The following is a 22,470-nucleotide window of genomic DNA, read 5'->3' as shown; positions in this document are numbered from 1 at the left end:
GCTACTGATTTGATTAAAGCAAGACAATGTCGGCAGTATTGACGGCAAAAAAGGTTACAGAATATTTGGTCTGTACGACAGGTGCAGTATTTGAGAATCAGTTTTTCAAATCTGCACTGATGTCAAAACCAAGACCCGTTCAAACATCAACATGTCATTTATCAAAATGTATTCATGTCAAAAATGACAAACATCTTTTCCCATTCTATTTTTGCTTCAAACACGCTTGCGTGTAGTGTGAAAAATAAGGGTTTTATTTCTAGTATACACACGTTTTCAGCGCGGCTCGAGCCACGTGTGAGACGCAGACGGCGTGTAAGCTCTAACCTGCTAACATGGGAGCTGAAATAAAACGCACACGCCTCGCAGCTGACATGCTCGCGCAACACATCCAGTGTGTAGCCGGCCTTAAAGTTAAGACATTATACTTAAAAAACCTGAAGTGCTCCCATTGAGACATAGACACGTCAGCTCAGCCTCATAAAAGGAAGTGTTTTGAAACAGAACAGAGTCTAAGCATCTATAATCCCCACTCTTGTGTACTTATGCCAAATATTGTTATAACTGTAAGACCTTCTTTAAATAAGCTTTTTTTCAGGGGAAAAGGTACCCTACCATGTGTTCTTGTTGAGCATACTGAGAGAGTGAATGAGCGTAATTAATTGACAGATATGTTGCAGGCGTGCGCCTCATAGCGGGAATAAGTTGTCATTGAGCTCCTCCATCATTTGTGTCGACATCCATGCTAACAAGCCGATAGCCTTCCAGTGAGAGCCTACACAGCACTGTGTTTCTCCTTCTCTTCTCCTAAGTCAGCACAGCTCAGTTGGGGAATGACGGGGGCAACGCTACACTGATCCATTTCCTGCCCCCCCCTCGCCCCCTCTCCTGGGGCTCTAATTGAAAAATTTGGGTGGCCCTGCTTGTTTGCTTTGGTGGAATGCGGTGGTTTGTGTTTTTTTTTTTTGTGGCCTTTCCTCAGTGCCGCTGCAGCGTAGACCTCTGGGTTAATCGAGCAACGGGGGTCAGGCCGAGCCTTGTTTGTGAAGCGGCACTTCCCTCTCACCCCTGTCTGCTCTCCGCAGTCTGACCCACCTGGTAGCCTCCTCCCTGCTGACAGGCTTGCTGGGCCACTGGCTCTCACAGTATGGTTCCTGTGACCCAGTCAGACCTGGACCGACCGACAGAGGAGCTTTGGCCTGGGAAAAAGTGTTGCATCATAGCTCGAGAGGCTTAATGTAGATCCAAGCAACATTTAGACCTATTGAAGCAATTACTTGATGAGTGACACAATTTGACAAAATATAATAATATACAATATAATAATAATTGCTGTGATGGAGGAATGAATTTTTATGGTTTAGACTGTTAGTCTAAATACAACTATATCAAGACACTATATTAGGCCCTGACATGTTATAGAACAAATGATTGTTTAATTAGTAAAATTAGTATATAATTAATTATCTAATTAGTCATTTTCCAGATTAGTAATCAAAACCATTTGTGATAATTGATTATGGCTTTTAGTTATCAATTATGAACAGAAGCTTATTCACTTTTACTGGTTGCAGCTTCTAATGTGAGGGATTGCGCTTTTGTTTTGTATTTTAGATTTTGGACTGAACTGACTTTTAAGACGTTACCTTTCCACTATTATTATCTTTTCCTGTTTTGTGACCTCCAATTGGGCTGCACAATTAATCGCAATGGGGTCAAAATTGCAATATGAACTAGGGCAATATCCAAATAGCAGGAGGGGCGCAGTATTTGTTATTGGCAAAATATGTGTCAAACCGTTCTAAATTAAAGTATTGTGGGGCTGCACTGACGTCCCGGCCTACAAATCGTATCCTACAGACTAAAGAAAAACATCTTTGTTTGGTACAGATCCTTGCAAAAATCACACTTCAATCAATTTAATTTCTTTAAATGTTACTGGAGCTGCGGCCCCCGGGACCCGATACCGGATAAGCGGTCGAAGATGGATGGATAATGTTAATTTTCACTGAAAATAAGAATAATGATACAAAAACACTAATTACCACCAATATCGTGAATCATATTGCAATTGCAGTATCAGTTGAAATAATCACAACTAGATATTTTTTGTCATATTGTCCATATCAGCCCTAGCCAAATTTCAGAAAATTATTCTACGACAATTGTGATATTTAGTTTATGATTTAGTGTCAAAAAGTCACTGGTTTCAGCATCACAAATGTAACGAATGCCTTTTTCTTTCTTTTTTTGCATTCAATTATAGTACATTTAATATTTGGGGCGTTCTTGACTGTTGGCCAGACAAAACAAGCTTCAGCTCCGGCTTTGGGAAATTTTGATGAGCATTTGTCAATACTTTCTGCTGCTTTTTGGAACAAATAATTACCGAATAACAATTTAATTGACTATTTGCAGCCCTACAAACAAAACAAGTAATAGAAAAAGTAATAGAAATGTCAATAATTTGTTTCAAGACTATATGAAAAGGTTGATTTGTATTGTGTAATTCATGATAGTATGTGACTGAAGATGGTTCTCACGCTGGTAATGGGGGGGGGGGGGGGGGGAGGGGTGGGGGGGGGGGGGGGGGGGGGGGGGGGGGGTTCATGTAAAGCGCATATTATAGCCTGGCTCATGAAGGTTCAAATCTCTCCATTTCGCCATGTCATTGGGCAAAGCCGCCTGTCTCCAGTCTGTTAATCCTCTGAAAACATCTTCCTGCATCAGGCCTATACTTCATATTTCTGTTTATTGTTCCAGGATTTTTAGATGGGAAATTGGGGACTTTGCTTTGTTAGGGCTAGCTCTGAAATGCACTTGAGACTGACAAACAAACAAACAGACAGCCCTAAAGATAACAAAGCTTGCGGGCAGACCTCATGATGGTCGGATAGTGAGCCAGAGGCACACATCTGATCACTCTGTCCTCTTTCTCTGTCACGAAAGACTCTCGCATGAACGCTGGGACCGTCTGCATGCACAGGAGATGCTGACTCATTGTGGAGGAGTGGTGACTGGACAGTGGTCGCAGCATTTTCTTTCTTTTTTTTTCTTGTCTTTTTTTTTTCTGAACAGAACCTGCACAGTTCATGTTGATGTGTTCCATATATTTGAAATGTGATACAGTTGACACACATTATGGTTCATTTGGCTACATTACCCTCTCCACATCTTAGAGGCATGTGGCGGCCTGGGTGTGAGCGAACACTGTGGAGGATTGTTCAAAGCGTCGTCCAGCCTCTGTGATCGGACCAGTCATCTCAGTGGGTGATGTTTGGCCCGCTCTGTCCATTCAGAGGAGTCGGGAGGGGCTCTTTGAAGGAATCGGGTGTTTGTGTAATGTTAGGGACATGGAGTGAAATTGTTGTGTGTGTGTGTGTGTGTGTGTGTGTGGTGTGTGTGTGTGTGTGTTTGTGTGTGTGTGTGTGTGTGTGTGTGTGTGTGTGTGTGTGTGTGTGTGTGTGAAATGGTGTGTGCGGGGGGTTCTGAGCCGCCGCGTAGTGGTTAGCAGCTCTGATGGCAACGGAGGGGTGAGGTGTGAGGTCTAATGGGTCCCTTTGTGCCCCTTAAACCCATCACTCTCTCTTACACACCACACACCCACACACACACACACACACCACACACACCACACACCACACACACACACACTTGCCAATCACTGCCATTGTGAGTCACTTTTGAGCTCATAGTAGCATATGATCTAAGGTAAGAACGCCTTATTCATGATGTAGTCTGTGGCAGTGTGTGTGTGTGCTGATAGTGGATCAGAGTATAGACCCCCCCCCCCCTCCCTTTATTTCATGCAACCAAATCCTCCCTATTTGAACCAGGGACTTTGCAATGACGTGGCTTCAGTCTTAGATGAGCTTGGGTGATAATTTTGTTATTGTTTAAATCTGATGGCTACTTTTTTTTTTATCAATAAATTATTTCATATATGAAATGTCATAATATTGAAATATGTCCATCTCAATTTTTAAGATCCTAAAGTGTCAGATGTCTAAAGCCCCCAAATAGGAGCAGAAAGGGAGAAAAGGGAAAACGTATTGTTAAACCATGAGTTCATGTTATTGTTAATCAACTGTTGTATCTTGTTAAATGTTTTTGCAAATCAATGATTCCAAGCAAATTGTAATTCAAATCCCTGCTAAATTAGTTCATGTTTTTGTTTATAATTCATTTGTAAAGACATTTGTCAGTATGTGCAATGAAACACAGGTAATGGCAATCAACATCAATTCTATTATAGTATGCGGTTTGTACCTTTTGTGATATATTTTAATATAATATTGCTTTTATACTGTAATATTAATTTCGAACATATACTGTAAGTACATCTTTTTTTGCTGTTTATTTTTTTGCAGCAGCGAATACCAAACAATACTAGCTGCATTAAACAATAAAGCTGCACAATTAATCGCAATTTTATCAAAATCGCAAAATGAACTACTGCAATATTCAAATTGCAGGGGGGCTGCAATGTTTGTTAAAGGCCAAACATGTGTCAAACCATTCTAAAATAAAGTCTTGTGGGGCTGCAGAGATTTCCCGGACTACAAATTGTATCCTACTCCTCCAATCTTTGTTTGGTACAGATCCTCACAAAAAATCTGCCTTCAATCTTTTTAAAATATATATAGTTTTCCACTGAAAATGAGAATAATGATACAAATATGATCATTCCCTCCAATATCGTGAATTCCTTTCGCAATCGCAATATCAGTCAAAATACAAATGATCATCTCCTGTATTAAAAACGTAGTTGCCTTCACTGTAAGCCTTTCCCTGCAGGCCGGTTACTCCCTGTGTGCTTGTGATAGGTCAGACAGTTTACCAGGGAATAGGAAATACTTGATTTGATGCATCAGTGTGTGCTCGAAACGCAAAGCATCAATAACGCAAGCCTAATAAAGTCATAATTGTGATTTATGAAATAGTTTGCTAGTATCCTTTCTCAGCGTGTGCTGCCTTTGTCTCTCCAAACTGTGGTAACCCAGTAGCAGGGGGAAATCATGCCATGTCCTAATCTAAAAATCTGGGTAACATGAAACAGAAACGAAACGCACGTTTTTAAAAAGTCGTAAATTATGAAAGTATTGTAGGTCTTACGTAATTTCCCTACCTCCATTGCTCATTGAAATGTTCCTGCAGCGCTTTACAATGTTCTTTTTTAATTCTGTGGTGTTGTAGTTCTTTCTGTTGTTTGTCCAATTATAATTAGCTGTATTATGACTACAAATTAAACCAATATGCAACTTATATTGCAGCCAATCTAGTTTCTGGTCTTATAATGCCAATGAGGAAATCTGGGAATTGTTTCATACATTGTTTCCGAACTATGATGTCTGATTTATGTTTTTTAAGTCACAATATATTGGTCTTAAATTTTCTTCATAACAGTCTTAAAAAGTCTTACATTTTGACTTGGTGAAACCTGCAGAAACTGTGTGATATAAGTCACTAGCAAATATCTTTTAAATTAACTCAGTCTTCTTTGCCATTGCTGCCCTCTAGCCCAAACCATGGAGCACATCATTTTTTAGGTGTACTGCGTGTGGCATTTTGATTTGTTTGGAGCTTTAATATAACGTCTTTCCTTTGTTTCTCTGTACTCGAGCACAAGATCATGGAACGGTTGTTACTGGTGAACAGTGCTGCAAGAAGATCCCGAGCCTCAGACTTCCACAGCTACCACACAGATTAGAGCCAACCCTGCTGTTTGTAAGGCGTCCGCCAAGGAAAACAAACCTGCCTTTTGAGCCCTATTACCAGAGAGCGAGGTTAGGGTTGGGGCTAACAGCATCATGGTTGGAAGAGAATTGAGCGAGAGAAAAAAGGGCTAAATCTGGTTGTGTGTTGTCATTGATTAAATTTAGCCTTCACAGTATGGCTTGACACATGTTGAAAGAGAGTGGGGTATACTCTTGTGGAGATCCTCTCTTGCCCCCTAGAGGTTAATACATTTGTCCCTCTCGTGGAAAATGCCACCTACCTTATAAGTTTCCAGTTGGAGCTTCAGAAACCTTTGTTTTGTTTTCCTCTTCATGCTACTTTAAGGAAAAATTTAACTCAGTTTGTCCCCGGTCTGTATAAAGTTATAGTTTCTATTGCCTAGTTTACAGGGGTTTTGTGGTAGTGTGTGACATGAGACTTTTGCAAGAGACCGCTTAGTTTCTGCGTGACTTGTTACATTTGTGTGTGTGTGTGTGTGTGTGTGTGTGTGTGTGTGTGTGTGTGTGTGGTGTGGGGTGTGTTTGTGTGTGGTGGTGTGTGTTTGTGTGTGTGTGTGTGTGTGTGTGGTGTGTGTGTGTGTGTGTGTGTGTGTGTGTGTGTGTGTGTGTGTGTTTGTGTGTGTGTGTGTGTGTGTGTGTGGGTGTGTGTGTGTGTGTGTGTGTGTGTGTGTGTGTTGTGTTGTGTGTGTGTGTGTGGTGTGTGTGGTGTGTGTGTGTGTGTGTGTGTGTGTGGTGTGTGTGTGTCACTGGTGTTATAGAGCGGGGTCTGGGCATGTTCCCGTGTCCATTACAGCCCCCAGTAAAAGTAAACACAGCGGCTCTTTCTCATCCCGCCGTCAGCAGCTCTCCCCAGGCCCGCGCCAGAGACCACAGACACCAGACCCACACACACACACACACACACCCACACACACCCACACACACACACACACACACACACACACACACACACTCTGCCCAGACCTTTCCGCAGATCCTTCCACATACTCGCGTACACACAGACCACACAACACCAAGCTCGGGCCCCTTGCACGCAACCTAGCTGAGCTGTCATTCTGCCGTGTGTGTGTGTGTGTGTGTGTGTGTGTGTGTGAGTGTGAGTGTGGGCTGGCTGGCTATCTGTGTGTTTGTGCACGTGTATTTCAAAGATTGGGGGTGGAAGAAATACTCCTGGAAGCAGAATTATACAAAATAAAGGTCCTCTGCCCCTTCGCCGCTCCCACTCTAAACATATGGGATTGATAGGATATACCAAGCTCTTGTTTTAGGCCTGTTAACCTCTTATCTACTTCATGTCTGATCCATAGCCCCTCCATTTCCTCTGACAAGCGCAGGGTAGCAGCAACAACATGAGCTAAGTCCCGTTGGAGTTTCCTTGTTAACTCCGGGATGTCAGGGCAATGGGGGGGGGGGGGCCTGTGGCAGAAAGGTTTACCAGAAAGGTTCCTACTCTTGGAGGTTTTGACGTCACTACATGTGCTGCTGCTGTCCCTCTGTAGGTTTTCATGCTTCTGTATTTTTGTTGTGCCATACAATTCCCTAAGACACTAATGGAAATCTGAACATGAGTGCCATGAGCCAAATATTCAGCAATTGATAAATTGTGAGCTGGTAGGACTTTAGTGTTATGGAGGTTTTCACACTTTGTACTGAAATGATTCAACTCTTTGATTTGTCAAAGTCAGTCTATGGAAAACAATAACTTTGGTAACTGATTATCCATACACATCGGGGAATTTATTACACACATCTCTCAATCTAGTGCAGTCCAGTACAACACCATCACTACCCTCAATGCTAAAACAAGTAATTGAATTAACACCTCTTTGACTATGTCTACAAAAACTGAACATAAAAGTGCCCTGCTACATAAAAGCGTTTTTACTTGCATTTTTTGAAATATTTTAGCTCCATATATGTTTCTGTTATGTTATGAATGTGAAAATGAACTGCTACCTCCTCTGTCAGCTCTAGTCATTGAAAAGAAATAAGAGGAGAAATCAGGCCAATAACAACAGCTGGGCAGTCTGATGTCATGTTGCCTGAGCTCATTACTATTCATGAACACGCCCAGTTGCGCTGGGTGAAGAATACTGATAGCCAGGCTCTCATTGGCTAGCTGTAAGCCAATCAGATCACTTGTTAATTAATGAGAACTGGCATAAATGGAGCTTAATCTTCCTGCAGGCATTCTACGCTATGTATGGCATAATGGCAAAATGTTAGCGTCCATGGTAAAACTTCAGACATTAACACAAAGTAATGAAATACAGTATGTGTGGCAGGGCACCTTTAAGTTATTGTAAGCTGGAGCTGGGACGGAGTCCGTACGCAGCCGTTCGCAGTGATTGAAAATATACACATTGACTTTAATGGAAACCTAATGACGGCCGCCGTTTCGCAATCGGTGGAAATTAGGGGTAAGGTGACCCCCATAAGTTCACGATCCCCTTGGTTAGGGAAGCACAGACTAATCATTTGAAGTCATTTATTAAGCCACAATGCCAAACATTGCTTGTCCCACAGCTTCTCAAATGTGAGATTTATCTGCTTTTCTTTGTTATATATCATTATAAACTTGAAATATGTTTGGGTTTTAGACTTCCTGCCTCACCAAACTACCAATTTGAAGATAATTTTGGTCTCTGGGAGATTAAGGTTTTAGCACTATTTTTTTTTTTTTAAATCATTCAATAGACTGATATAAATGTAATTTTAAACATTGATAGAAAACATTTGCAGCCTTGGTTTATGGCTCTTGGTGCATGCACTAGCTGCTGCAGGGGATGACACTTAGATTTTCTTCTTACAGGAAATCTCTCTTACAAGTAGAGTAATCAACGTTGTGCTCTGTCAGTTTTGATTTCCTTTGATATTGGCGCCCCCATTGGCTCTTGGAAGTTGCATTGCTCCTCAGTTTTCCGCCTACACCTAATTAGTGACCATATAACTACAAAGGGTGACCACCATAAACCTGTTGCAGGTCCGGTCCGTGTGAACTCCAGCGTTGTTTGTGGAGAACGTGTTTTGGCTGCGGAGCAAAAGAGCGGAAACCTCGCTCAGGCTGCTTCGGAGAGTCTAGATTGGTCTACCTTTTGGAGAGCTGGCAGTGATTTATTAGCAAACATCTGCACTGCTGAAATACATCCTTTCATTTTTTCATTTGGAATCTTTCCCTGTCTTCCTTTTGAACTGATTTGCATGGGTGCTCCTTCGTTGGTACCACAGCCTGCACAGTATTGTGTGGGCTTATGCGGAATGGTTGGGGAGGCCAGGTTTATTTATCCTTTGCTGTGAGGTTTACATTCTTCCTTTCCTCCCTGCTCTCTGTCTGCTCCTTCATTCTTGGCTCCCTTCTCTATTTTTCCTATTATCTGGGAGATAACTGCTGCAATGCATACATTGTTTGGAGACCTACAGGGTGGGAATTAACACTAGCTGCCAGCCAAATGCTGCTCCAATTTTGCTGTCCCCAGTCAATTCTACAAGTCTAAATATCTGGCTGCTGGGTAATTCACTAAAAGCTGCTGGTAAATTAAAACTAATAATTTATTGTTTTTATTATCAGGAGGTTCACCAGCTACGGTTCCACGTTGACATAAAGATTATTTTTTATCCCCCTTCTAAGACATGGAGAGTCTATTGTGTGTAAGTGTTTTGTGTGGTCATCTGGCAATGCCTTGTTTTTGCATTTTTACAGCTATAATTTGCCTATTTTATATCTTCATGAGACTGTTGAGCTTTCAGAGTTAGGTTTCAGAGTTATCCCCGTTTATTTTCCCTATGCCTTGATATACATTTTTTCTTCGCTAAATAGAAATTGTGATTTTGATTATCCATTGCTTCTTTAGAAGATGCTGTAACTTGTTCATATGTGTGGAGTTTGTGTTACTCGCCATGTCCTCTAATGTATGCCTGCCTCTGCCTCTGTCTTTGTCCATGTCCAGGTGCTGATCGCCCCAGTGTTCCTGTCTGCCTCAGGCCACCATGTCTCGTGCCCGTCAGCCCCCGCTGGTCACGGGCATCTCGCCCAAGGAGGGTGCGGCTTGGACCAAAGTCACCATCCGCGGAGAAAACCTGGGCACGGGCCCAGCCGACCTCATCGGTAACACATTTATAACCACACGACTAACCACACATGCAGCTCAGTCTTGGTAAAATGTTGTAGTTTCTATAGTTGTTTACTTTATTTAATTTTTTTATCAATTGCTGTCCAGCAATGTTGATTTCCATGGGGAATGAAGACATCCATATTCGATCTTCACTGTCTTCCCCTTGATATTTTTTCTTTAATTAATACGTCTAAATAAATAAACAGTATATAGGTATTTCTTTGATCCGCTCACAGATCATTTACATGTATTTGTTTTATCGTAAGTGATCAATCTTAGGTGGTGATTTTCAGATTTTATTTGTGGTAGTTGCTTTATTTGAAATAGAGGGACTCTAATGTTGATTAAATCTAGCTTTTTTTGTCATTTAATTTCTGCTCTGGTATGTAGAGTATTTTGTAACTTCAGTTGTATTAACTGACTTTATTAACTTATCCATCAACAAACCACAGCGGCCCCTTTTTTAAACAGGCTGGTGTAAAGTTTGTTTTTGTTTATATGATACGTAAGTGGACTGGACGCCTCATTCTTTTTCCCTTTTTGGAATAAGAATTTCGTCACTTTTTCACTATTTAAGTTTTACTCTTATGGCAATTTAGTAAGTTGTTTAAAAAAAACTGTCTAAATACAACTTTTTGTTTGTGCACATATTCATACGTAGCGATAATTAACTGTTGTTTTAAACTGGCTGTATACTTACATTTAATTATGTGTTGCATTATAACAGGTATTTTCAAAATGGAAGAATGCAAGAGTAAAATTCATTTGAAAATGTAAAATCAGTTTTACCATTTCATTTTGCAATCGTATCCTTTGAGAATGTAAGAAAAGATATAAATATAAGAAAATATTTCTTTTAAAGTGTTCTTTTAAAGTTTAAACAAAGAAAAAAAAATCGTCCAAAAACGTGAGTACAAACAAATAACTCCCAACACACCAACCAAATAAAACATTGAGATATAATACTGTTATGTATTTAAATTTTGCCAACTCTCTGCCACAACATTTTTGATTCTGTAAATATTTAGATACTGTATGCCTAGTATGAAAAACTTATGAGCTTATCAACATGCATTAAGGTGAAAATAGAGTTGTTGTTGTTGTTATTGGTGGTGTGTCTTTTTTATGATTTTCAAGAGCCACACAGATGGACTACCTCCATCTTGTTCTTATTATGTGTTTGAACGTCACACATTTTTTGTGCCGATATTTTCCTTCCTGTTTGCCAATTTCTCCTCTACCCTTCTTCTTTGGTTTGAGTGGAGGTGGGTAAAGGGAGGGGGAGGGGGGACAGTCCAGAGGACTCACACACAGCTTCATGCTTGAAAAGCCGTGCTATGGCCAAGCGATACGGGTCTATTTGTAACCACGAATGTCCCTGGGGCCTGGAATTAGACAATTAGACATGCACAAATGTGTGTGAGTGCTTTTGTATTAAAACAAAGTGGCCAGTCGAGAACAGAGGCAGGAAATGGGGCTCTAATTGCCATATTATTCACGGTTTTATGCGCTATTTGTTCATCAGCTTTCACAGGCTTTTATGATGTTTGATTATACACACGTGAAGCATTCTGAATCCCCTCGGCCGGAACTGTCAAAGTAATCCCCCTGTCTATCTTCGAGTGTCCAAATAGTTTTCAAGAGGCTTTAAAAAGAGGACGACAGATGTAGGGGCAGAGTGCACATTGTGTCAGTAATGGGCCACTTAGCGCTGAAGTGACACACGTTAGCTTAAAGGAGCTGAGTGAGAGGAAGGAAGGTCACGGCCACCCACACCCATCGTGACCCCAACTTGAACTTTGGCCCCCGGTGACAGTTTGACTAAACTTGCTGATAGACGCCAATTCTGTCTGAGTGATCTGTCTGACTTAGCTTCGTGTGTGTGTGTGTGTGTGTGTGTGTGTGTGTGAGTGTGTGTGTGTGTGAGTGTGTGTGTGTGTGTGTGTGTGTGTGTGTGTGTGTGTGTGTGTGTGTGTGTTCGGTGTGTTTGTGTGCGCGTGCGTGAGCGTGCACGCGTCAGTGCTACATGTTTATTTGTGCTGTCACTGTGTGGTTGTATCGCTCACCCTTTTCACCTTTTCCCCCTCTCTCTTCCGTCCCAGGTCTGTCGATCTGCGGCCATAACTGCCTGCTGACAGCCGAGTGGATGTCAGCCAGCAAGATAGTGTGCCGCGTGGGTCCAGCCAAAGACGACAAGGGAGAGATCATTGTCACCACCAAGTCTGGGGGCCTCGGCACCTCCACAGTCTCATTCAAACTGCTCAGGCCAGAGAGAATTGGTAAGACTCACCAGCCTCAACATTTGATTTGCCTACCTGGACAATAGGAGAAGATAAAAGTTGCAACTAACCCTGCAGCTGATAATTAATTATTTACAGCTTTTATTTATATTTATTTATATTAATAGCAATTCAATTTTTTTTTAAATTAATTGATAAACCGTTTGAACTCTAAATTGCTCCACAACCTAAAAAAATAAAATTAAAATAAATTAAAATAGAAAAAACACAAGCACATACAGTAGATGTTTTTATTTTTCACCACTTTGGCAAAACATGCATCACATCGATAGACAACGCTGCAAATAAATAAAACAAAAGCAAATTGAGAAACCCATTTGCCAAAAAAGTGATTACAGTAACACGCCTGGGTGTGTGATCTGCAGAAATCAACCATACATCAACGATGTTGGAGAATGAGCTAATGTTTATTTCAATTTAAACAATCTCTTTCTCCAATATTACTGGACAAAGTGGCTGTACACAGCGTTAGCCTTTCACTAATGACTTGTGTGTCTCCTGGTCGGTATTTGCAGCACATTACTTTATACGTGTTGTCAAATTGGCGAACGTGGTTCTCTGATGGCTTGTGTTTTGAATTTATTTTTCCTAAATGCGATGGGTGTTGTCAAATTGAGATTTTATTGATTTATTTGTGTGTTGTTGTTTTGCATGTAGTTCTGAAGTGGCAGTGTATCAAGCTTTCTCAGCGACTGTAGATCTCTTTACCAGAACATGTTAAAGGGGGCGTATTGTTATTGTTACTGTTATTGATTTGAGCAAAGTTTTTAACTGTTGTCTTTTTTCTTTTTTTTTGGCTTATTCTGTTTGTAAAGTGTTTTTTTCGGTTATTTTTTATGCTTTTATTTTATGTTATCTATATTTGTACAGCACTTTGTGGCAGTAGCGACTGTTTGTAAATGTGCTATAGAAATAAACTTTGACCTTGACCTTGTATGCACAGAGTAGAGTAGACAGAATTTGCACTTGTTTATTACAATGCAAATAAACATAGTTAAAATACAAAGTAAATACAATTTTTAATATAATGTGTGTGTTTGTCTGTGTGTCTGTGTGTCTTTGTCTGTGTGTGTCTGTGTGTGTGCGCGCGCACGCCCGTGCACACACATCTGGGATGTGTTGTTGAGCTCACTGACGTGTGTCACGCCTCTCCTGTTCTGCCCTGACCCGCAGGTATCCTGGACCAGTCCGCTGTGTGGGTGGATGAGATGAACTACTACGACATGCGGACCGACCGCAACAAAGGCATCTCCCCCCTCTCCCTGAGACCCAGCAATCCACTGGGCATCAATATAGACAAGTATGGACAGAGAACACACAAACTCACGCACACAAACATCGCTCAGCACAATCACACCGCCATAAACACACACGTTCTAGTCGTTGACTCATGGTTTACATCCCTAAACAGACACAAACTCTCCCCATATGCAGGCGTTTGAAATATTATGCCAACACCGCAATGGCTGAACAGCCTCTAACCGCTGCTCACAGGGAGTGGAAACAGTATAATTGTGTATAAAGCAGAGAGGACGGTGGACGATAGAAAGGGATTTGGAAAGAACTAAGGCAGCGACCCACACATGTTGTATACCGCCTAGGAGCAGGCAGGCAGCACGGTGCTCCCACGCGCCTGGCAGAGAGCGCAAAAGTTGTAATATATAGTTTGTGTTATCAGGTTCTGGCTTTTCTGGGTTAGCGTTTGTTTGGTTTAGAGGGGCCGGGGGCAAGTGACCGCTCGTGGCCAGAGACGCGACCCCATAAACAGGCTGTACCATTAACTCGTCTCCCAGGGTTGCGTTAAACATCCAGCATAAAAAGTCAACACAATTCCCTTTGAGAGGCATGTGTTGATCTCACACAGGAAGAGTTGTGAAATGAAATACTCCTTAATGCATTTAATCGGAAGAGCTGTTGTGCGCATCCTTGTGTCGGTGATGTCACTGGATGGCCATTCAGTTGTAGATGTTTGCACCAGCTGTTTGTGGCGTCATACTTGGCCTTGTTATAATGTATGTGATTAATAAATGTAGACTAAAAAGTTACTAGATGAAACTAAAAGTCTGTACATAGACCTTAGTTGTTAAAACATTTCCACATGATTCCACACAATAAGGTTTGTTTGGTTGCGTAATAGGATTTTTCCCTTACTAAGTAAGTAAGCTTGCTTGTTGCAGACACAGCTGCAGTTTAGAGTTAATATTGTTGATTGCTCTGTGATTGCACAGCTCTGCAGATGTTTCAGAAGTTTTAGCAGTGAAATGCTTAAGTGAAATACAGCTCGATATGACTAGGAACGTATTAAAGAATCTAACAAACTGAATGATACATGTAATATTAGATATGCATTACCAATCCATAATTGTAGAGGAAACTGTCACATCTGATCAGAGAATCTGATCTGTCAGAATGGTAATGATGTAGTGCAACACCAGATGCCTGCTGAACCACACAGCTTGAAAAGCAAAAAGCTGCATCAACTTACTATCTTCTGCACTCTGAACACATGAGAGACTTGAAGTGTGTCACTTTCAGAGCCAAGTGAGGAGGGTGCCTTCAGCTGGCCTCATTTACTTACATTCTAACACAGTACTTGAAGTGAAGAAGAAAAGGATTCCAATTATCATTAAATGCAAGATTAGAAGAAGCAAAGGTTCCATAGCTGGGGTATGGGACTTACAGTAGTCATGTTAGTTTGGTATCTCCTGAGCTAAGTTAAAAACAATGACACCAGTAGCATTTTGAGTTGTCTTGTATTTCCCTCAATTACAATCACTTCTTGACCAACATCTCCACCTGTAGTAATATTTTGTGCCCAAAATTGTGTATGTCCATTTGCACTTTCACTCTGTTGTGATATAGTCATTTGACCATTGCAACAACTCTGCATAAGTAATATGATTCCATACACATGAATGAGTGTGTATGTGTTTGTACTAACTACTAAGTGCAGCTGGTTTTCTGCACGTGTTTGTGTTAGCATACGTCACCAAGTGTATGGATTTTCTGTTTTACAGACCTCAATACTGTACTGTCTGTGTATGAGTGTTTCAACATATGTGTATGTAACTGCAGAGTGGGTGGTGTTGGTGGGGGGGGGTTGGTTTGTGTAGGCCATGGGTCATTAGTAGAGATCAAGCTTCCCTAATGAGTGCTGGGTCCTCCTGGGGCACCCAGGCGTCACACACTGCACTTCCCACGCCGAGCTCTCCCAGCCTGGGTACTTTTTGGCTGCCCACTGCCCCCTGCTGGACAATACCGCCTTCAACATCACATAAAAAAAATGATCACACAAAATATTTTCCAAACCCCTTTTTGCTCACAATTTGTTGTTAATGTATTTATACAGTTATGTATCTCTGTTTTCATGTCATTTCCAGATTGTACTGCATGATTTGATCAGTGGTATTATCTAATGTTATCTGTACATCTTTCAATAAAGTTGAAAGGTTCTTCTTTTATCCTGCTTTTCTTCTGTGATCATCTTTGTTAATGTGGTGTTTTTTTTCTCAGAGGCAAACTCCCACAGAAAGACATGGAGCTGACATTTCCAGGAATGAGTGGAGACTTCACCAGTGAGAACTTTTCTGCCACCTGGTACCTCATTGAAAACCACACAGGCTCCAGGTGATTAATGGATATTAATCATTAATTGAGAAAATAATTGATTAAATGCAGCCCTCTAGTACAGATAAGGAGATGGCAGTGGCTTTGTTGAAAAGAAAAAGAATACAAACCGAGAGTAGAGAGACCATTTTTATGCTTGGTTTTATGTGAAGTACATTTTACTCATATAGTGGCAAATTTATCTCATGATGCATTTCATGTGGAGCAGGTCTCTTGACAATACTTTTTAACATACACTTTGATTTCATAGTGTCTTGGCTGAACCTTCACATGGTCATTTGGATGGTTAGAGAATGCAGTTAGGTATGTAGACAAGGCAGTCTGCTGACCCAAAAAGCCCTGAGCCTCTTTGACTCGTCAACTGTCATGTCAGGGCAGAGGAGAGTTATTTTGGACTCTCCTGGCTTCCTCTCCCCCAGCTTAGCCTTCCAGTAACCTAGACCTCAGGATCCAGCATGACCAGGGGCCTCTGTTTGGACCTCGCCGGGTGACTGTTTCTTCCTGCGGAGGAAACCTCGCTCAGTCAGGACACTCGCACAGACACACATACTCCCATTTTCCGCATGTGTGCGTGTGGTTGTGTTTCTGCAATAGATGCGTGTTTTGGCAAAATATTGCCAATATAATGTAAATGATAAAAAGCCATTGATTGTGATCAAGTAAAAATACCAAACATTTGTCGGTTCTGGCTTCTTAAAAAATATTTTCTTAATATTGTTAACTGGAGCCATTCAAATACATCATGTTGGAGTCTTGAAATGGTCATTTTACAATTACCTAGACAAATGAATGAATGAGTATAATAAGTTGCAGGCCTAATATAATAGCGTGACCATTTTGTTTCCTCAGTTTTGAGCAGCTGAAGATTGGGGCCAATAATCTGAAGAAGCAGGCCACTAAGAAGAATGAGGGGAGTCTGGCCTATGTGAAAGGAGGCCTCAGTACGTTCTTTGAGGCCCAGGACGCTCTGGCAGGTGAGAGGGATTAACACATTTTTTGTGTGCTATGGAATCGCACCAAATGGCCCGCAATTAATTCACAACCTTCCAACTCATCACTCTTCATCTCTGCTGAGAAAGAGCTTTTGATATATGGAAAGCATGCGAGCGTGCATGTCCCCGGATTTTTTTTCCCTCCACATGCGATTTAGCAGCGGTTGATTAAAGAGGCACATTTGGACTTTGTGTCAAAACCCTCCTAGCCCTCGGTACTACAGTCACACAAGCCAACCACAACACGGCTAATTCTTCTTCATCAAAATGAGATCAGCTCTCTCACCTGTCACACACTGTCTCACTCGAGTCGCCCTAGAATTTGGAAGTAGACGCACAAACAAACACACACATACACACTTGGCCAAATGAACCTTCAGATGCCAAAAGGATTTCAAGGTAGCCGTAGCCGAGACTGACTGACTGCTGTCGCTCTGCCAGGTACTTCAAATCAATTGTTCGCTTCATCATTCATACTTTTGTCTGTTTACTCTCTCCTCCCGCCATAGCCGCTCAGTTACTTCCCCTTACTATTTATACGTACACTTTTCTGCCTCCATCATTATTATTATTGCTTTCCGTATGTTTGTGTCCCGGTTGGGAGAGAGGCAATGTTTTCATTGTTAGTGGCTGACTCTAAATAAACGGAGCAGCCCAACACAATGCAGGCCAGAGTATTAGGACTGATAGTCCTGATAACAGACCCAATATGACCAATGGGAACAATGCACAGTCATTCTCACGTTCAGACTGAGCGTGCCTACTGTGTGCCCACTGGCCCAATGGGAAATGTACAGTCCCTACAGATGGAGGAAGCAATACAGTATGGATAGACTCAAGTGACCTGTGAACCAAGAGGGCATGGTGATGCTTTATGACCTGTGTGACAGGATGGGAGTCACTGTATTGGCCTGATCATAAAATGCCCCACTTGCTTTGCAACACCTGTTGTTTTGTTTAGGAACACATTGAATTAAACAAGGTAGGCAGATATAGTTTAACACATTCTAAATGCATTGTCGAATATATGTAAAAACACAGTAATAAGTACAAAATAACCGACAAACAATAGTCAAGTGGCCTTTTTTAGTTCTGCATCATTTTCTAAGAGAAACAACGTTGCTCTTTGTCTGCTGGATGTGTATATACGCAACTGTTTGGCAACAACTTGATAGAAAGACGATAGTATGACAGTGTTTGCCCTTTGTGCGGCCGGCTGACCAAAAAATGATGATTCCATAACAGACTCTTCTTTATGATCAGCCTTTTTGGGAGACCTTGGAATGATTGCTTTTAGCTGTCAGCAATTTTCCAGACTGTGCCTTCTGACCGAGATTTTCTATGCTTTCCACTAATTTCATTTGTTAAGTTATTTTCTATTGTGGCAACTAAACCTAATATACAGGAGCCATTAGAATCCCTCGTAGGTTAAACTGGCCTCAGTAACCACTAAGGGCTGACTAACTATAACCAATACGCTAATTATAAATGTCAATAAACTTGCTAGCTCATCAACAATAAGGCTACAATACAACATTTTCATGAAGGAACAGGCTCACTCTGCAGGTACTCACTTCATTCTCGAATACCATACAGCTCCCACTTTTCACATGTAATTTCCACAAACATTGTCTCATGTCTTACGACTTAAAAGTTCATTTTTTTTAAACTTTCTGACTCCTGGCTTCTCATCATGACTCATTACAGCACCACAACATCCTTTCTTGGCCAAGTTTTGGCTCCGAGTCATAAAAAATGAAGTGGTAGCCCAGAATGGATAGCTCAAGTGGAGATATTCTCTACGTTCGGTATGGTGAGCCAAACCGACATACCAGCCGACATGCTGCTAGCAGCCAGCTCGAGACAGCTCTGCAACCGCTCACTGCCAAGCCTAGTTAGCACAGCTGTCTGAGTAACTGTGAATCCTTTCTTTGTCTCTCAGCTGCGTTTTGGCAGGTCTCTGTTGTTCTTCGTTGTTCCAAATGAATCTCACCTGAGATGTAGCTGAAAATTTAAAAGAAATTAGTTGTAAGAAAAAGAAGAGAAATTAACAGGGTGTTTGTTTGTTCGTCTTGTTCAGAATTCGCTGTGTTAGAAGTCGCTGTAGTGCTTCCAGCCCTCTTAATCACCATCACGACATTTTGCTCTCCTCTCCTGTTTATTTTCACTTATGCTTGCATGTGAGATATTTATTGATGACTTTAATAGAAGTCTGGAGTTACTTTTTAATGCAAGTGTAATGCTGCCGGCAAGGTGGAAACAGGGAGGAGAAGCCAAATCTGGGAAAAGAAATGAGGCGGAGAGAAAATGTTTAGAGCAAACGGCAGACTCTGACTTCAATATCCATGGGGTTTCTCTCCCTCCCTCTATTTCTTGTCCCCGCTAATTGCTTCTTAATTGCTCTCCAGTATAGCTAACCATCTCCAACAGAAATAGCAAAACAAAACCCCATGTCTCTTTTTTTAATGAACTATGGATTCTGTGCTTCAGCACACAGATTATAATATTATAGAGTTTTGCGTCCGCAAGTCTGGTTAATTACAGAGGTGTTTGGGTTCGTTATCTAATGTCAACTTTTGGCAAATGGAGAGACTGGGAGCTCTGGACAACGTTTTATGCGAGAGTTGTATTTTGAAGAGCTTCCAAAGGTCCGTTCATAAGTATATGGTCAACTTACATGGCCTGAAATGATTTTTATGGTGTAAGAAATAAGCTGCACCCACATTAACATCCATTCTTTTAGCAGAAGCATCTTTTCAAATGACACTAGTTGGGCTTTTTGTTGGCTTTTTAGACCAAAAAAGAACACATCAATTATTAAACGGATTTGTTATCAACCAGATTTGACAAAACCACACAAAACATAGTTTCTTTGTCAATGTCATTATACGTCATTATAAGTGTTTCTGCTGTATTTAGTTTTTTTATCACCACAGTAATACCTTACCTCATGGCACTTGACATAAAAGTGATACAGTAGGTGGTATACGGATTTAAAATGTTGATTTTGAATTTTGAATCTGTATCAGCAGATATCCAGAGATGAGGTTAAATTTGGTATCAGGAGAAAAAACAGTTGGATGGGCGCATGGCTGATTACATGAAAAAAAAGAAAAGAAAAAAGAAGTTTAAAATGTCAAGCCCGTAACTCATTTTTTAACAGCTTTTAAGGAAACAAAAAATTAAGAGACAAATATAAGAGGCAAGAGAAAGAAGTCCGAACATTTATATTTGAATTAAAATGACCGTATGTATGACGAGTAGTGGAAACTCAGCACATAAATGAAGACAACACGCTACTTTTAATGTTTCATTATCCAAACTGCACGTATTTATGTGGTTTTGCTCAGAAGGACTTGAAGCCTAAATCTGTACAGATCAGACTACTGTGCATAGTGCTGTATCTGAGGCCTGACCCAGAGAAGTAATGCAGCGTCCCAGGTTCAGATGGGTTTCACATAAGGTCACAGTATCCTGAGTGTAAACTATTAACTATTTTTTTAATTTATTTTTTTTACCTTAATCAGATGCTACCGGGTGTAGAAAGTTGGAAGAATGTTGTTAGGTCAAATTTCATCATATAATGTAATCAAGCACCTACGGCTGCATGATATGAGAAAATATGCAATGTGCAATGACGTTGCATATTGCCGAAAAACAACCATATAATTTGTGTAGTGTACTCGATTCTGCATTTCTGCAGCTTTAAGTATTCTGCTAAAGTACAACAAATAGCTCGTTGAATTTAAAACAAATAAATGGAAACCATTTTGGAAATTATTTAATTGAACAAATTGAACATTGATTTGAATATAGAAGGCAACATAAAAAAAAAAAATCCATTTTCATTTTACAGTGCCGTTTTCTACTGATATTTTGCAGAGTGTTTTTTATATATATATATATATATATATATATATATGGCACTGTAAAATGAAAATGGATTTTTCATATATATATATGTGTTGCAGCCTTCTGCGAAATGGTTATTGCACCAGTAGATATTTAATTATATTTTTCTGCCCCACAAGCACTTATATGTCGAATTTCTGAAGTGGCTTGTATCAAGTTGTTACTAGTTGTGAGGACAGATAATGTTTTGCAGTGGTCAGATTTCTGCTAGTTTCCAGAAATCAGGCAGTTTTGTATTCCACATTGGCTGGTTTTTTTTTTGTTTGATGTAATATTTTAGTTGTTTGCAAAGGGGAATTCTGTGCAGGTGAAAGATTTTGGGCATGGCGACTGTTTGGTCGTGAAGCCTCAGTGACAAATTGAGCCATGTTTCTGAGACAGAGCTGCTCTGGCTCAGATTGACTGACTGACAGTCTGTCAGTGGAGTCCAGGGTTGTTTCTACAAAAATGTTGAAATTTGAGGTTTTTCATTGTTGTGTGAACAGGAAGTCTCCCAGTGATGCAGGAAACGGAACGGCTACCGTGTTCCAAAAATGCCAGATTCCCAGGGCCTATTCCCCGAGCCCCTGGCCCCGGCAGGAGTCAAAACATCTCCAGCTTTAGAATCCAGGGACACTGTATTTTTATTTTTATTCAGTTTTTTTCTTCTTCCCTAAACGGTTCCAGGAAGTGAAGTGGGAGCTGCAGCTCTTCCTCAGGTCCTGGCTGCGTCTGTTATCCGGACTCTGACCTGATGTTTAGGTTAGCCGTGACGTCACCAGCCCTTCAGTGTGTGACAGTTGCAGAGGACACACAGCTGGTAGCAATGCGAGGGGGGTGGGGGGTGTGGAGATGTGAAGCAGCCCTGCAGCGTGTGTGTCTCAGTCTTCCTGTGTGTTCAGCCCTATCAATCCTGTGCTCTCTATACACTCCCAGGTCTACGTGCCTTTGTCCTAACCTGCATCTGGCCACATTTTCTGCCAGTCGTCGAGCTGCGAGAGGTCCACCAAAGGGCCAGTGACATCCGTGCTAATTAGGGCAAAGGCATGTTTGAACGGTGTATTTTTTAGGAATACCTCGGTCTCTGCCTTGAGGCTTCTGTCTGTCAGAGTGGACCCACATATTTATTTACAGAACTCTCCCCCTTCACTTTGCCTCCCGCTCCCTCTGCCGTCTCCAAGCTCCGCTAACAGCGAGCATTTGTAGTTGTGGGAGAAGAAGGAAGGAAGGGAGAGTGGAGAGAACAGTAATGGTTGGATCGTTTCTGTCTCTTAACTTAATTCTTGAGATGTCTGCCGGTTGCATTTTTGAATCGCTCCGCAAATATGTATGAGAAGGTCTCCTAAGCCTTCTCCACCTCTCTTCCACTCTGTCAATAAACCCACACTGCAGCTCTCAGCACCCAGCTGCCCACTACTGCACACCATTTATTTATTCACTGGGGTAGCCACACCGCTCGCTCTGCCTCTTTTGCTCTCTCTGTTTTCTCCCCTCATTCCCTCTTTTCAAATTCCCTCTCCCGCGTGAAGCTCTAAATGCTAAGTGATGGATACAAGCCATCAGAGATTTTCCGCCCACTTCCCCTGAGCAGTCCTTTTTGGCATCCAGACCTCCAGCTCTGCTCTCCCAAATGTTATTTTTCAGAGAGTTGAAACATTTTCGATTCACATTACCTCCAGGTCAAAGGGCTCCAAATGTCCCAAGACCACAAAACTGTGCTGTTAATGGCTTTGGTTAGGTGAATTGATCCAGTACAGTCACTGCTGGGACAAAGTCAGGTCCTCAGTTGGCGTGGGAACAGGCAAAGGGG

At 41.3% G+C, this 22,470-nt stretch overlaps 1 protein-coding gene and 1 long non-coding RNA gene across 2 annotated transcripts in view; one reads left to right on the top strand and one right to left on the bottom strand.

The window, feature by feature from the left end:
- LOC116695561 (uncharacterized) overlaps positions 1 to 4,570 on the bottom strand; it is a 16,820-nt gene extending 12,250 nt beyond the window's left edge. The window contains exon 1 of the long non-coding RNA XR_004333494.1: positions 4,405 to 4,570. This is a non-coding gene — a long non-coding RNA (uncharacterized LOC116695561). The remainder of the gene's footprint in view (positions 1 to 4,404) is intronic.
- A 5,115-nt stretch (positions 4,571 to 9,685) lies between these two features.
- exoc2 (exocyst complex component 2) overlaps positions 9,686 to 22,470 on the top strand; it is a gene marked incomplete at its 5' end in the record, with an annotated part of 38,792 nt that continues 26,007 nt past the window's right edge. Inside the window, 5 exon segments of the mRNA XM_032525887.1 lie at positions 9,686 to 9,843; positions 11,953 to 12,129; positions 13,324 to 13,450; positions 15,664 to 15,777; positions 16,627 to 16,751. Coding sequence (XP_032381778.1) covers positions 9,726 to 9,843; positions 11,953 to 12,129; positions 13,324 to 13,450; positions 15,664 to 15,777; positions 16,627 to 16,751 — 661 coding nt within the window.

This window comes from Etheostoma spectabile, chromosome 9 (genome assembly GCF_008692095.1).
Source record: "Etheostoma spectabile isolate EspeVRDwgs_2016 chromosome 9, UIUC_Espe_1.0, whole genome shotgun sequence".
In the NCBI taxonomy this organism is placed as follows: domain Eukaryota; kingdom Metazoa; phylum Chordata; class Actinopteri; order Perciformes; family Percidae; genus Etheostoma; species Etheostoma spectabile.
The sequence above is the reverse complement of the archived record's forward strand: the minus strand, read 5'-3'. Positions and strand labels throughout refer to the sequence as shown.